The following is a 15,222-nucleotide window of genomic DNA, read 5'->3' on the forward strand; positions in this document are numbered from 1 at the left end:
CATGCATAAATCACTCCCGCACTGCCCTGTTGTATACAGCACAGCCAAACTGAAAGGGTAGGCATTTTGTGGGTAGCAGGGGGAAGAGTACGATCCTTCTTGGCTGTCCACCTGTTGACTCTGTTTCGGATGAGAATGCAGTGCTGGACATATATTACCAGCAAGCTTTACGGCAGTAAATGGAATGGATATTAATCATGATTAGTATCCAACCCGCCCCCCTATGCCCTGCATAACTACCTCGCATTCGCGTTTAGAAGTTCACAGTAAAAAAGTCTAAAATAGGGAAGACCTGTTGAACTAGGATGTAGGATATCATCTTTATGATTTCTAGTTGTGCTCTGCTCGCTAGATTACAGCTCTTGTCTATGAAGTACAGCCCGACTCCCTTTTCTGACATGCAGACTTCGCCATGGTTATAATTCCATGGACATCACATCATATCGTACGTACAATAATCAAAGTATGTTCATACTTCATCGCTGGAGCGTCCACACCTTCACACTTCCGTCATCGGCAGTCGTTACCAAAACCTCTTCCTCTTCATCCTCCGCAGAGCCGCGGTCGGCTCGTTTCGCCCAAGCGGCGTGGTTGATCTCATAAATACCGTGCGCACCATCCACCACCGCAAGGACCGCCCATTCCGTCTGGATTGAAGGCTTTTCTGCAAGCTCAGTGTCCATGGCATCCGAATCTGCGGGATGATTTACAACCCGCTCCTCATACAGCACAATCCGCCCATCCGCCCCCACAGACGCAACAAGACCACTCCGCCGGCTCCATGCTACAGCGTACACGGCCAGCTCATGCGCATGCGGCAGCACCGCGTCCTCCTCCCACGTCTCGTCAGATCCCGTTGGCCGGATGATACTCGGGATCCCCGTCGCCGCAGAGGCGTTCAGGCCGCTCTGCCCGCTTTCTTTCGGCAACCGGCGCCAGACCCGCACAGTCCGATCATCCGAGCAAGATACCAGCCGCGGCCCAGAGAGTGCACGCTGCTCACGCCACTGGCTGGCCAGTTCTGCGCTCCCGTGCATAGGAGACGGCACGTTGTCCACGCCCTCCCAGTCCAGGAACCAGACCGTGCCGCTGTGTGCCTTGATGCACGCCACCTGGCCCCAGTCATCCAGATCCTCACGCCACACCCGGATCGTGTCGTCGTACCCTCCGCTCGCAAGACAATCCTCCGCAGGGTGCCACGCAACGCACTTCACGTCGCCCCCGTGCTCCTGCATCACCGCGACCGTCTCGAAGTTGTTGTCGCCGTCATCCAAGTCCTCCCAGATCCAAATCGACTTGTCCCGCGCGCACGTTGCAAGCAGCATCCCTGACGCAGACCACGAGACCGACTTCACTTCGCTGTCGTGCCCGTCCAGCAGCACGGCGAACCGCCACTCTTCGTCGTCGTCATTGTGCGATGCAAGCCCATCATCTGTTTCGCCGTTGGGTGCTGACGCATTGTCGCTGCTGTTCAATGCCCACCCCGCGCCCCCGCCCTCTGCCCGCCCGTAACTATCCCACCGCCGCCAAACACCAACTGTGGCGTCGAAGGAGCCCGTCGCGAGCACGCTTTCACCCTGCACGTGTGGCTTCCAGGCTGCGGTACGCACGCTGCGCTTGTGCCCACCTGTGATTGTGGAAAGGAGCTTGAAGTTCGTGAGCGAGTATACTCGCACGGTCTTGTCGGAGCTGCAGGTCGCGACGATGGGGAGCGTTGGGTGTGGTGCGGTGAGCCATGCTCGCTCGAGGGATGGTGGAGTTAGGTCAGAGAGGAGGGTGAGGCTTGGCTGGGCCATGGTTGTTGCGTTGCAAGGGTGTTTGGTCCTGCGCGTGGTGGTGGCGGAGGGGAAATTTGAGGTGAGGTTGGTAGCGTCGGATGTGGGGTGGTTTGATAAGATAAGATAGTTGATAGTGACTCTTAGTTGTATTTGTATATCTACGCTTCAGAGGGATGAGGTGGGTGATATGCCACCCTGATTAAGGTAGAGGAGCAAAGTAAAGTCATCGAATCAAACTGGATTGGTTGCAGTCGCCCGAACTCCGAAAATCTTATCTCATCGCCACATAATACAAGCATTCCATCCATTCCCGTTCCAGTCGCAAAGTCAGTCCTGCCAATCTGCCCAATTCGCAACAAGCTCCCAAAACAAGCCAAATCCAACCGCACCCACAAAGCAAGCAAAGAGGGAAGACACTGATACCGACGCTGAGACCGGCGGTGAAAAGGAAAGTTACAACTAGATCCCGAAGCCATAATATATGATGTAATTAGTAATATGCCGAGAAACGCCTTTCACTGTGGAGAGACGCCTTCTTCGTATAGACGCTCGTAAACGCTGCTGTGGCAGAGCCAATCTACCTCCCGCACTTTCTCCAGTTCGTCAAATAACTTTCCGACTTCACTGACAAACTCGGGCATGCCCGCTCCGGCCAGACTCTGGCTGGCGGTCGTGGTCGCCCGTACTCGCTCGGAGGCACTCGATGCACTGAGACGAGAGAGGATATGACTCCGCAGACGCGAGAGGATGAGCTTGGCCACTGGGTCTGTGAAACCCGACGCGGATGGCCCGCTCCTGGTCGACTCAGCTGCCGATGCCTCGGAAGATGCCCCAGGATGGATCTGCACTGTCGACTGAAGTGTGGCGGAAGCACTCGCGGTCGCGACCGGTGCAAGAACCCGCCTGATAGTGGCTGCTAGTTGGGCACTGGCAGCGGGTGGCATGGGATGCGTCGACTCGAGAATGGAGTGCACGCGTTCTGCGCTGATCTCGTTAAAGTTCAGAGACAGAATCCGATCAGCCTCTGGTTTCCATTGAGACCGTGCATCTCGCTTCAGCAAGTTCTTGGCGGTCAGCAAAATGGACGCCGTCGCCACAATCTGGAACGCTTTCGCATGCAGTCGCTCCAGCCTCGGTTGGTCAAGGGCCAATGTCTCTGGAATCAAATCCTCAGACACCATGGCATTGCTCAGCACCAAGTCTGCAAGGCCACGAGCATACACGCGCGAGGCAGACGGACGAGGTTCTCCGTGGATATTCTCCGGGTCGCGCTTCTTCACTTCGTCTACCATAATCTTCCCATGGGTCCGCCAGAATCGCCGCGTCTTTCCAAGCGTGATAGTGCCATCGCTAACACCCTTGTCAAATGCTCGCTGTTCATAGCCTGGCGCCTCTTGAATAAGCTGTGGCGCGGCAACCTGAATCATGAAATTGGTGTGATCCAGTGAGAGCAGATCAATGATGCTCATCAGCCTCGCCAGTCGGTCAATGGCATCCCCAGAGGTATCCTCCGCAAATGCTTTGACGACTGGGTCCCGGTATGGAGCGCACAGGCGAGGCAGGATGGTGTTCATAAAGTCGAAGAAATTCTCGTAGGAAAACGAGCCGGCTTTGCACTGACTCTCGACCAAGCTGGGGTCCAAAACTTCACTAATAAGCACGTAAAGGGAATTTCCAGGCTGAAGAGAGCGTAGTAGACGATCTTGGATCACAGTAGCCATAGCAACAGTCCAGCTAGTGCCATGCCCTGCTTCCACGTCTCCTCTCATCTGTTCGCACATATGCTCCATAATTCGTCGTCTAGGATCTGTATACGATGCCTCTTCTATCTTGTATTCTTTGTTGAGGAGAAGCTCGTGCACCAAAACCCGGTTCTCGGGGAGAGCCGTGAGAATCTTGGTAAAGTGTTCATGTGGAGACGTGCGCTGCTTATCCAGCTCTTGGAAAACAGCAGCGTCAACATTGTTAAAGGACTCGCTGATAGGAGATGTCACGCTCTCAGTCAGAACATCTGTCGATGAAGCCGCCGCGGCCTCCGCAGACCGAGGAATGGCCTGCTTCGAGCCAGAGCGCTTCTTCTCTCGCTTGGCCTTCTTGAGCGAACGCCGGATCATCTCCATGGCTTTGTCCGAGCCTGCAAGCCGCTTTAGCCGTGCCAGGAGAAGAATCTGGTTTTGACGGATGCCCTGTCGATAGTCGTCTGCAACGCCCCCAGCCCGGTCATCTTTGACCGTCTGCCAGATCAGTTCTAATTCGACAAACTGCGCAAGCATGATTTCAATCAAGACGGTCGAGTCGTGCGACTTCCATGCATGGAACGCTGAGAAAAAAACATTATGCGATTCGCACAAAAACTGCAGATCGGCAGTGATCACAGCTGGCGAGCAACAGCCGGACAAAAGCAAAGCGACTACCTGGTCAAACGCTACCAGGAGCTCGCGCGCCTTTGTGATTAGGTCCTGCTCCTGCTCACCATCGCCGCTCAAGACCTCAGTCGGATGGGTGACAATTAGATAGCTGCTGAGAAATGTGCGCACAGCGCCTCGTTCACACATCACCCCGCCTTCCATGTCTTGCAGCCCGCAGAGTCGGAGAACCTTGGTCATGGTATCCAGGACGTCTTTGTTGGAGAGGAAAGCTCCGACCTTCTCCAAGGACATTTCACGGACCTGGGCAACTGACAAGTTGAGTGCCCGGAATTCCTGCATCACGGCCTTTGCGTGATGCGTCCTCCACACTCGCTGGATCTTTCGAGCGGCAGCATCCCGGGTCAAAGATGCGGTGACGGCTCGGGCCATTTTCTTTTCCTCCGCGGTCGGCAAGCTGCTCGTGCGCTGGCGTCGATGGGTCTGCTGGTAAAGGGCCCGTCGCTTCTCGGCCTCTGCAAATTTCTCCACCATCTCAAGCCGAAGGCGTGCGTGTTCTGCAGCTTGTTTCTCCCGCTGGTCCTCCGCCTTCTTCTTGGCTCGCTTGACTTGGTCCTCGCACTTGGCGGCAATGTCGGCCAGCAGGCGCTCCCGGGCTTGTTGTGCCGCCAAAGCGCGCTCTTCGCTGTGCAGATTTCTGGTTGCTGCCTTCGCCAAAGCGGCGCGCAGCCGGACCTTTTCGGCGTGCAGCGCACGATCGGCTAGTCGGGCTTTGCGGGTTTCAAGGATGGAGGTGCGCCGGAGGTGTTGGGCAATGTGATCGGTGCTTGTGGAGCCATTAGAAGATGCGTTAGAGTGGTGCGAGTGCAGCGAAGAAATGGAGCTGCGCCGCGAAGAGGCCACGGACGAGCGCCGGACCTTGCTGTTTCGGCGGTAGAAGCGAGCAGCGATGTGCGGCGGGAGATTCAGCGGCGGGGCCGGCTCTTCAGACGTCATTTCCACGTCGGGCTGATTCACAGAGTCGGGAGAACGGGGGGTTGGCCCCGCATCAGGGAGTTGGATCTCGATGTCGGAGTTGCGGCGCATCATCGTCGAGTCGGGAGGAGACGAGTGCGGCACAGTGCAGGGGCAAGTGGGAGGAATACGGCGGGGCAGAACTGAGCTGATAAGCGATTAGTCGAGGCCATGGGCTCGAGGTACAGGAAATCTTCCGACCAACCTAGTCACTGTCGCCCTCTTTATGGAGTTAGGACCTTGAAAGAGGAGTCAAGCAATCTGGAAGCCTGAAACCTAACACGGAGGAGCATGCTTGTGCCAGGGCGGCCGGGGTTGCGGAGGGATCCGTGCTTCGTTTCAGAATGGAGAAGAAGAAGTTAACTCATTTTAACCCGGAGAAGAGGAAGAGAGCAGGAGGAGCAGAAGAGAACGAGAGAACTACTTTCCCTTGCCCATCCACGAAAACAGGCAGGTCAAGTGCTGACTGTTGATCAGGTGGAATCGCATGGCCGCAAGCAGAAGACGCGAACACGGCTTAGGTAAGCCGCGGAGTTGCGGGGTCTCCTTGGGCGCGAGCTGCCATGCTGTTAAGTCTTTGTTCCTCTTGGTACTTGTAAATGCTTTGGGTCAGATTGTAGAGCTTTGATCTTCTCCTCGTGGATTTTATATTGTCGTTTGCTGATTCCCTTATCGTATGAAGGGTAGGTGCTGGGACAAATACGTCATCTCATCCCAAGCTATATATTTCCGAGATAGGAAGAATGAACACAAAGATATGATTATCCGGAACCGGATTTCAAGAATACAATGTCGCAGACTGACACAGACAGGAATGAGAATAATCGTAATTAATTCGGAGAATTCATTCAAATCCGCCCTACTATTTTTTCATGCATAACGATGGCAGCCATGTAGGTTCTATCTACAGAACGCGTAGTCCGACTCTCATCTGCCCTCTTCCACCCCGGTTCGCTCTTAAATAGTAAGGAACAAAGCACAAGTCTCTGAAGTTGCTGACGGCTTCGTTCTTGGATGGGGCCACTATCTGGCCCTCCCAGGAGGACGTGTCAAGCTCGCCGGCAGCACCATTCTCGGCGATAATGGCGACAAAACAATCCGGCTCGGTCCTCAGCTCCTCTCGCAACGATGCGTTCGGATCGAATATTGTCCTCTATATCCTGGTGAGTGTGCTTATAATTTCCAAAGATGACTTTAAGATCCCACCTTGAAATGATGGTCCTCCCATGGGTGATCGACATCCTCCACACAATATACGATGGGGCCTCGTGTGACATACGCCACGGGCTGCATAGTCAGAGGATTCGGACGAACAACGCGTGGCTTCATGGGGCAGGACAGCCGGAATCTAGAATTATTTTGTAGCCACTCTGTGCTCAGAAACAGATAGCCATCTTTGATCAGCGGATCGTTCGGGCGAGGGGTCATCTGATTCGTCGCGGTTAACTTTGGAATAGAACGGCGGCGTTTTGTTCAACTGACTTCCCATGATGTCGCCCAGCCCGGGATTCTTAATCGCAGCTCAAGATCAACCGAGGGCCCTTCCGTGTCAACCTCAAATTCCACGTCCCCATTCCATGGCCAGTCGGTCTTTTGAGTGACTTTCACCGTGGAGTCACAAACTTGAAGATCCAGAGTAGCCGAAGTGTACAAATGCACATTCACTACGACACTCTGGTGGCTGATAGAGTGGCTCCAAAGATACCCACCAAGGAAGCCTAAGGTGCGAGTGACATTGGGTGGACAGCAAGCACATTCAAACCATTCATGCCGCTGCGAAAGATCCTGATCCGAGGACGCTAATTGGTTCACGTAGGTGAATGCTTTCCCATCCAGGCTCATGCCTGTCAGGACGGCATTATACATGCACAGCTCCATGATATCCGCGTAGTGGCTGTTCAACTCGACCTGAGGTGTTATCAGCAGCCACGACACTCGAAAGTACCACCTAAATTAGATGAAAACATACCTGTAGCATTCGTTCAGCCAGCATCATAACTCCAATAGCCGCGCATGTCTCTGCATAGCAACCGCCCTCGTCAGTTCCCTGGGGTAAGAAGTAGTCAACACCAAACCCTTCCCATTTCTTCATAGCGCCAATACCCCCAGTTACATAAGTCTTCTTCTCGATCATGTTTGCCCACAGAATATGCAAGGTGGGTAGGAATTTTGCCCCAATTTCACTCGCGGGTTGGTAGATCTGGACCAGATCTGCAACTGCCGTGAGGAGATACATCGCTCGAACTGAATGCCCTTCGATTGTTTCCTGTTCGACGATTGGAACATGGGCTTGTTGGTACCTTTGGTCTCTAGTTAGATCAATCCGGCTTCAAGGGGGACAGGACCAGATTGAGGAATATAGTACATCCATACCAGAAGCTTCTTGCAGCAGGAAAGTACATGGGCAGGTCGTGTTTCTTTTCACCTCTTGCTTCTGCTTCCACGTCATAGTAATGGCGTTTCTCCTTCCCTCCTTTGGGATTGCCTCTCTCTTCAATAAAGAATCGAGCTAGCAGCAGATGCTTTGGATCTGCTGTGACCTTGTACAAGCGCAACAGAGCAAGTTCAATTTCTGGATGGCCCGGGTACCCGGGAATCTGGCCGTCCTGGTCTCCAAAGGTGGCCGCAAGTAGATCTACATATTTGAGAATCGGAGAGAGTAGCCCATCATGTTTATAGTAAATATGATGTGCAAGGGCCGCTTCGATGAGATGGCCTGCATTGTATCTAGATCAAACGGTCATGAGCAACGCTTTATTGCAGTCCAGATGGATCAGGGACGTACAGCTCATGCATATCTCGCAAGTTAGTAAATCGCTTGCCCGGCTCCACCACAGAATAATGGATATTCAGGTAGCCATCCGGATGCTGAGCTTCTCGAATCATTTGCACGAGCTCCTTTACTGCGGCATCAATCTCCGCATCGAAATGGTCCATCAGCAAGTGGCAGGCCCCTTCAATCCATTTGGCCACATCGGAATCCCAGAATTGATGGTTGGGGATCGGATAAATGGTGGGAGGTTCCGCATAACTGGGATGCCATTTCAGCTTAAACGCATCATAGCGACCGGTCTGTTTGAGCATTTGTAGCTGGTGCCGCAGGGTCTGGCTTCGCACGACTTCACGGCGGCGCGCCCAGAAAGACCCCGGCGCAAACGTCGTCGCGACAAAGCTTTCTTGCGGATATTCCATGCTCCTTGTGACCAAACTCTGTTCAGCGTGCTCGGGCAAAATCGAGACTTGATGGACCCCTCGAGCAGCGCGTCCTTATATGCTAGCGAGAATCGGGAACTTTCCTTGGAAAGTCTCAGAATCGGAGATTGACCGTGCCATATCTCACAGACCTCGGCCTTCTCACTGGAGATTGCAGATCCCGTGAGGACCGCCGGTCTTTAGTGTGGCCTCCGCCGCGGGATATTCGGCGGGATGTCCAGCGAGATGTCCGAAGAGCAACATTCCGGCGGAGTCGCTCCGGCGGGATGAACGGAGCGGTCTGAAAGCCTAGCCCAAGGAGCACGGTTGATGTGAGCGACTGTCATAAGCTTGGCGGCTGCTGTTGAATAAACCCCCTCTTGCCCGCATTCCCGCTTAGAGCACCGCTCAACTCTGGAGCGTTTGGAGATCGGCAATGCACTCCAGACTTTTGCTACCCCAGATGTGGGGTCCCGAAGTTCCGGCAGCCTTTTGAGAGTGTATATATACCGCCGAGAGGGAGGTTCATGCAGACACACACGGTTCTCTGACTATTGCGACCCCAGATTCCGTTGGTTTTTCGGCTTCAAAATGGGTCTTGTGGAAAAGTTTCTGCCCAAGGATGACCGGTAAGTGTTCGTTCGTCTAGTAATCCTTGGGCGTTTCGACTAACGCTCCATCTAGCTTTGCAGCGTTGCTGCTTTATGGCATGGTCTTTTCAACCTGCTTTAATGGTTACGATGCTGGGGTCATGACGGTCATTCTGGCCGACAAGCAGTTTATCGACTACTATGGCATTACCGCCAGCAAATCTGGTCTGGTTGCCACTATCCCATGGGCCATGACTGGTGGGTAGATCTATCCTTGTCCAATTTTGGTCAATTGTTGACAGATTCTGTGTTCTCATTAGGTGTTGCCCAACTTTGGCTGGGAGGCTCGCTAGCCGGCTGGCTGGGCCGTTTGTGGGCTTTGCGGATTTCGATCTGCATAATGATTATAGGAGTGTAAGCACAGATGATCCATGAAAATTCATGCCAAGCAACTAACGCAAATACAGAATTGTTGAGGTGGTCCCGAACAACTTCGGTGTCCTCATCTTAGGACGACTCTTAACGTGGGTTTTTTCCGTGCCCACCCCATTCCAGTAACTCTGACTGTTCATAGTGGTCTGGGTTTCGGCTGCGTATACATTGCAACTAACCTATACGTCGCCGAATGTGCTCCCACCAAGTTACGAGGAAGTTTCGTCGGCACAGTCTCCCAGTTCGGCTACCAACTCGGCACCCTCATTGCCTTTTGGACCGGCTACGGAATGTCCTTCCACAAGTCTCCCTATAACATTGCCTGGCGAGTATCCAACATTGTCCAGATCCCAATCGGGTTGGCCTTTATCTTCGTCTCTTTCTGGTACCCCGAGAGCCCCCGTTTTATGCTGGAGAAGTACCCCGAGACACCTGAGAAATCGCTGCAAGTGCTCAGCCGGCTGCGGTCTGGGGCTCCGACCGATGAGCGTATCCGTGCCGAGTTCCATGAGCTGGTTACATCATATGAGTTCCGTCGTAGATACAATCCTGGGTATCTCGGCTTGTTCAAGGATAAGAGTATGCGTAAGCGTTTGGCGTATGGATTCTATGCGGCCAGTCTCCAGCAGGTACGTTATTCCAAAATTTACCATACAATCCTCACTAAGATATACAGTGCGGTGGTATTGCTTCCCTCACTATGTATGCCACTCTCATCTACCAAAGCCTGGGGTGGGACGCTGGCTCCCAGGCTTTGGCCATCAATGGCATCCAGTCTGTCCTACAGTTGCTCATTGTATTGGTCAATACCTTCACTGTGGAAAGATTCGGCCGACGAGGCCTTCTCTTGGCTGGGTTCGCTATCCAGGCGCTGGCGCTGTTGATTATGTCCTGCCTCTGCACGGCGTTTCCTTCAAACACAAACAAGGCTGCGGCTGTCGTGGAGGTTGCCATGCTGTTCATTGTTGGTTTGACATACTGCTGGTCCAACGGTCCTATCGCCGCAGCAGTGGTCTCTGAAATCTTCCCTCAGCATGTTCGAGATAAGGTGAGTTTGGCTATCAGCCCATGTCACCGTATATATTCTGATCAAGCCTAGGGCTTTGGTCTTGCGATGCTTGGCCAGACTTCCTGGCTTATCTTGTTGACCCAATCTTGGCCATCTTTCAACGCCAAGGTTGGAGGTCACAGCTATTGGCTGTTGTTCGGTCTCAATGTCGCTGCTGGAGTAAGTTTACGCATCTTAATACCTGGATGATACTGGGATGACTGACTGTTGGCAAAGATCTCTGTATTTTTTATCCTTCCCGAGACAAAGGGCGTCTCTCTTGAGCGAATGGATAAGATCTTTGGAGGCATTGATTTTGTCGAGGCAGGCGAGATCGAAGGAGGCTCTGAGAAGCGTGAAGCCATGGCCATGGTGACAGAGGAGAGCAAGGCCCCAACTGCTCATGTGGAAGATGCGCCCCAGGAGCGTTCCTCCGGGCCACCGAGATCTGCGGTGTGAGGATGGGCATGCCTTATACGAATAATCAAATGTTCTATCTATATCTCTGGAAGAATTTGGTTCGTGATAAAAAAAAAGCAGGGCTTCTTCCGAATGGACAACATTCATTTCATTGTAAAATAATACGCTCAAGTGGGAGATATGCAGGTGCCATGCCGGCGAAGACAGGCTTCTCTAATGCAGGGTGTCCAAGGCTAGCCATTCAGTAGCTGTTGAACCCGAATGGCAGCAACTATGTCCATTGAAGACGATGCTCTCCGGAGGCATCTTTTGAGAGAAAACCCGGGATTCCCTTGGCTGCTGGGCTTAGTGGTGACTCGCACACCCGTGGAGGTGCTCCTGGTCGTGTAGGACAGCTTCTGCAGGACGGATTCCAGAACAAGTCACCACTCAATAATTTGGTTAATAAGACCAAGGCCACGCTGAAAGTATGAACAGCTGGCGAAATGCATGCAAACCATGTAGCGCCATTTGCAGCCCAAGCTGCTGGGTAGGGAAGGGCGATACGCAAAACCAAAAAGCACCAACATGGTTGACAAAAAAAATCGTGTGGTCATAACGATCAACCGGATCCAACCTTGATGCATGCGTTGCTCGAGTGTTGTGGACGTCAGAGCTCAAAATTTAGATCATCGATGGCCGAAAAGGTCGATACGTTCCACTCCATCGTCATCATCACCCTCTTCGTTATCTTCCTCATCTGTCTCCGAAGAGTCCGAAGCTAGGGCGGCGTCGTCGTCGTCGTCATCGTCGTCATCTTCTTCTGCTTCTTCTTCTTCTTCTTCTTCAGCAGCCGCTGAGGTGGCCTCTGCAGCCGCCTTATCGCCTGCAAGAAATCCATATCGGTCTCGGAGCTTCTTGCTCAAGAAGTTCAAGGCACCGTATTCGGACTCGCCGTCATAACGGGGCAGGCCACCAAAGAAAGGTAACGACGACGGCTTCTCTGATTCACGTTCAGTAGGCAATCCAAAGTAGTTGCTGACCACTGGTGAAATTGCACGGCCATGAGTCATGTTGTAGGATACAATTCGCCTATCAGAACCGGTATCGGCAGAAGTAGGAACGCTCAGGTGTGAAGGTGCAGGGTTGGCATTGAGGTGCAGTGCTGCCAACGAGGTCGCGGGTTCCCTATCTGGATTCAAAGTTGTCGAGCGTGGCTGACAGGAAATGTGACCAACACCTTCCTCTTCAAGCACTTCTGATACGTCTCCGTGCAAAACCCTCAGCTGGGCTGTATTATAGGATTCGCACCTTCTCAAGTCAGCCTTCTTTCTCGTCATAAATCGCCAATCATACTCACAGGTCACATTTCAAGCCCAGCCAGTGGTACTTGACAACAGACTTGGCGCCACAGTCGTTACAATAGATGAGACCCTTGGTATCCTTGAACTCAACTGGCATTGGCTGACTTTCAATCGTGCGATCCAGATTCCTGAATGTTGATTCCATGTTCGTAATAGTCTTGCTGCAAATAGGACAACGAAAGGAGGTCTTTGAGTATTCCGAGAAACATTTGTGGTGAAGGCTGTGGCCACATCGCATCACGACCACAGTTTCTGGGGATGTGAACATATAATCGCCACAAATGGGACAGTCACATTGGGTAGACCTTTCAATGCATCGATGAGTGTCTTCAGTTGAGATAGGCAAGCATACGGTGCATGTCTGAGCATTATTAGTAGCGAAATTTTGAGTTGAGAGCTTTTGTGATTGAAATACCTTGCAGTGGAAGAAGTCCTTCCCAAGTCCTTGTCCAACCCGACAAATCCCGCAGTCGTGACAGTGATATATGCTCTTCTTGCTGTCATTATCCCAGAGCTTGCAAATGTCGCAGTAATATTGGGCAGACTGTTCGCCACACTGTCTGCAATTTTGTGCTGCAGGCTGAGCATGTCCGCATTGCATACATAACATATTCTCTGTGTCTCGACGAATGAGATGATGATTCTCGACTGCATCGTGGCAGAACCGACAAGTGTACCATTTCTTGCAAGTGCGGCACTGTAGCTTGACATTTCGATGGTAGTGCTGGCAGCCTAAAATGGTCTCGTCACACTCTTCTGTATCCTGATCTTCATCAGCGGCATCGACAATCTCAGCCACTGGAGATTCGTGATCAACCCTTGGGACGTATGTTGGTTGCAAGTCCTCCGGGGTGAGTGAGAATTGGTTCTCATATTGGGGGACCGCCGCTGTTAATGTGGGGCTCGTCGGACTCGGATCTGAAAGCTGTCTCATCCACGGGGCGGGCGGGCTATCGGGATAGTTCATGCCCGGACTTAGCGTCGGAAACAGCGCTGAGGGGGATATCGGAGGTAGAGTTCGAGTAGAGTTGTAGCTTTCGGTCATCAAGTCGTGGACCATCCGTGCCTTTTCGTTATGGCTGAGATCAAGGTCCCGAATGGCATGGATCTTCTTCCTGAGCCAACCCATTCCGTCATCCGCTGGCAAAGACATCTTGCCAAGTTCATCTATGTTGAATACGCCACTTGGTGATCGCCCCGCACCGTCCTGTCCCTGTACCGAGTCCGTGCCCAATAGCCGTGCCTGTTGACGTTGTTGCTCCTCTGAGTTCGTTAGAAATGTGGTGGCTCCAGCCTCGCCAAAAGGACCGGTCGGAGGGGTGCTGGTTATCGGTATTGTTTGACCGGATACCGGTCCATGTTGAGGCATGGGTCCAGTGGCCGCCGGCTCCGGGGCTCGGCCATCCATTTCTTTCGGTAGGGTAGTGAAGAAGGGAGGGCCAGGCAAAGACCTTGCATTGCCACCAGTCAGATCTAGCCCACCACGGTCTTTGCAGGTGTCGAGAATGGTGGGATCTTCGTTGTGATTTGAGGCCGTGTTTGTTTGTTCGTTCGGAGCGGCGTCGTGAGGCTGGGGAGTGCGGGGAAGGCCAGTGCGGAACCCGAGCTCAGTTAGCAGCGAGGTGATGAAGCTGCTCATGAAGGGCTGAGGTGAATCACATCAGATGCAATCATCTTCAGCCTTATTTGCAGTTGGCAAGAGAGTTGAGAAGCGGTGTTGGCTGAAGGCATGTGACGTCGGGCTGCTGAATCATCCTCACATGCTGGGTGGATCTAGCGGCGAAGTATGAGCCAAGCAAAAACCACAAGATGCTTCTCATGTACAAGTCAGGATGGCTTATCCTCATCGTAAAATTAAGCCCAAAAATTGATGACAACTGAAACTTCTATAAATCTTGCATATTCTACTTTCGACCGACGACCCCCACAATCACCAATCTGCCGGATTTTGCATCCCGGCGGATTACGCAGCTTAGCTCTACAGATCCCCGGAATTCCCATGGTGAGGAATGCTGGCCAACATAGAGCACCGGTGAGGAGCGAGATTGCATGGGTGTACGGCATAGTCCCTGCCATACTATTTGCTGGCTAGGAGCGTAATGTGATGGAGGATGATAGGATGACAACCTGCTCAGATGGACCGTCCTTACCAGCGGCTTTCCAGAATAAGCGAAGGATTGACGTTGGACTCCCATTCAGGATAGCTGCCTCGTGGCCGCGGGTTGAAATTTCTGCCCAAGGAGAAGTATGGGAGCCCAATTTAGGGTGGGTGGTGCAGCGAATTAACTGGGCACCATGGCCCAGTTCGCATCCTTCATTTCACTTGAGACACGTTCCTAGGCTCTCATTCAAACGCTCCAGTGTCAAGTTGAATTGGTCGTAGGCACTTTTCCGTATCTGGTGCTCTGCGTTGCCAAGTCCTAGGCTTCGTAAACTGATCCCCAAGTCAGAGACATCCTTCTCCACTCTCCCGCTTGTATGGTGTGATAGTCACTTACAGGCGACTCTCTTTGGCGTTTTGCGGTAGTTCCCAGTACCGAGTGAGTAGCAGGTTCTTGATAATTCTGTGTTCGAGACCCGTCATGTCGGCTGCACGTTCGAAGAAGCGGAGGGTGTTGGCGATTCTTGTCCGATCGAACTCCTCGGGTGGAGCAGCGCCAAAGGAAGTCCGCAAGGTTGTTCGAAGGACATGCCGGCCGGGGGTCGCATATCTGATTGCCTTCAGGCCTTGCCGATATAGATGACGGTATGCATGGATGACCTCCCGCTGAGTGACCAACGGGCTGATCTGAGAAGCGCTCATGGCCTGGCGAGTTGCAGGTTGATTCGTTTTGGCAGCTTCACCACTGCAGAAGAAGGACGGCCTCAGGCAACGCTAGCCCAATTTGGACAGGTGACTTTGGGCCGCAATCACTTCGTTTTCGCATGCCCGTCCCCCCAACTTCCTCGCGCTGAAATCTGCAGGACTTGTTGCACTTTGCTCCTTCACAGTTGTCCTGGTTTCAGCAGGTAGAAGAAGTGTCCTCCGGGTGCCGTTAA

At 52.8% G+C, this 15,222-nt stretch overlaps 7 protein-coding genes across 7 annotated transcripts; 1 reads left to right on the forward strand and 6 right to left on the reverse strand.

The window, feature by feature from the left end:
- Positions 1-476: 476 nt before the first annotated feature.
- cia1 (iron-sulfur cluster assembly protein CIA1) lies at positions 477-1,796 on the reverse strand (the record flags this gene model as incomplete). The annotated part of the gene is made up of 1 exon (XM_056689743.1): positions 477-1,796. One exon carries the CDS (start codon positions 1,794-1,796, stop codon positions 477-479), a length of 1,320 nt encoding a protein of 439 aa, XP_056542172.1.
- Positions 1,797-2,293: 497 nt separating this feature from the next.
- N7482_007620 (IQ calmodulin-binding motif domain protein) lies at positions 2,294-5,233 on the reverse strand (the record flags this gene model as incomplete). The annotated part of the gene is made up of 1 exon (XM_056689744.1): positions 2,294-5,233. One exon carries the CDS (start codon positions 5,231-5,233, stop codon positions 2,294-2,296), a length of 2,940 nt encoding a protein of 979 aa, XP_056542173.1.
- Positions 5,234-6,062: 829 nt separating this feature from the next.
- Positions 6,063-8,350, reverse strand: N7482_007621 (glycoside hydrolase family 127 protein; the record flags this gene model as incomplete). Its single annotated transcript, XM_056689745.1, has 6 exons — positions 6,063-6,311; positions 6,365-6,586; positions 6,641-7,066; positions 7,128-7,458; positions 7,532-7,885; positions 7,944-8,350. 6 exons carry the CDS (start codon positions 8,348-8,350, stop codon positions 6,063-6,065), a joined length of 1,989 nt encoding a protein of 662 aa, XP_056542174.1.
- A 591-nt stretch (positions 8,351-8,941) lies between these two features.
- On the forward strand, positions 8,942-10,879 carry N7482_007622 (uncharacterized protein; the record flags this gene model as incomplete). The annotated part of the gene is made up of 8 exons (XM_056689746.1): positions 8,942-8,979; positions 9,035-9,198; positions 9,351-9,354; positions 9,408-9,464; positions 9,515-10,001; positions 10,049-10,420; positions 10,472-10,600; positions 10,658-10,879. The coding sequence occupies 8 exons, from the start codon at positions 8,942-8,944 to the stop codon at positions 10,877-10,879; spliced, it is 1,473 nt and encodes a 490-aa protein (XP_056542175.1).
- Positions 10,880-11,508: 629 nt separating this feature from the next.
- N7482_007623 (zinc ribbon domain-containing protein) lies at positions 11,509-12,280 on the reverse strand (the record flags this gene model as incomplete). Its single annotated transcript, XM_056689747.1, has 2 exons — positions 11,509-12,007; positions 12,180-12,280. 2 exons carry the CDS (start codon positions 12,278-12,280, stop codon positions 11,509-11,511), a joined length of 600 nt encoding a protein of 199 aa, XP_056542176.1.
- Positions 12,281-12,512: 232 nt separating this feature from the next.
- Positions 12,513-13,822, reverse strand: N7482_007624 (CHY zinc finger protein; the record flags this gene model as incomplete). The annotated part of the gene is made up of 2 exons (XM_056689748.1): positions 12,513-12,544; positions 12,787-13,822. The coding sequence occupies 2 exons, from the start codon at positions 13,820-13,822 to the stop codon at positions 12,513-12,515; spliced, it is 1,068 nt and encodes a 355-aa protein (XP_056542177.1).
- A 680-nt stretch (positions 13,823-14,502) lies between these two features.
- Positions 14,503-14,986, reverse strand: N7482_007625 (uncharacterized protein; the record flags this gene model as incomplete). The annotated part of the gene is made up of 2 exons (XM_056689749.1): positions 14,503-14,617; positions 14,682-14,986. The coding sequence occupies 2 exons, from the start codon at positions 14,984-14,986 to the stop codon at positions 14,503-14,505; spliced, it is 420 nt and encodes a 139-aa protein (XP_056542178.1).
- Positions 14,987-15,222: the final 236 nt, after the last annotated feature.

This window comes from Penicillium canariense, assembly GCF_028826845.1.
Source record: "Penicillium canariense strain IBT 26290 chromosome Unknown utg000004l_segment0_segment0, whole genome shotgun sequence".
Taxonomy (NCBI): domain Eukaryota; kingdom Fungi; phylum Ascomycota; class Eurotiomycetes; order Eurotiales; family Aspergillaceae; genus Penicillium; species Penicillium canariense.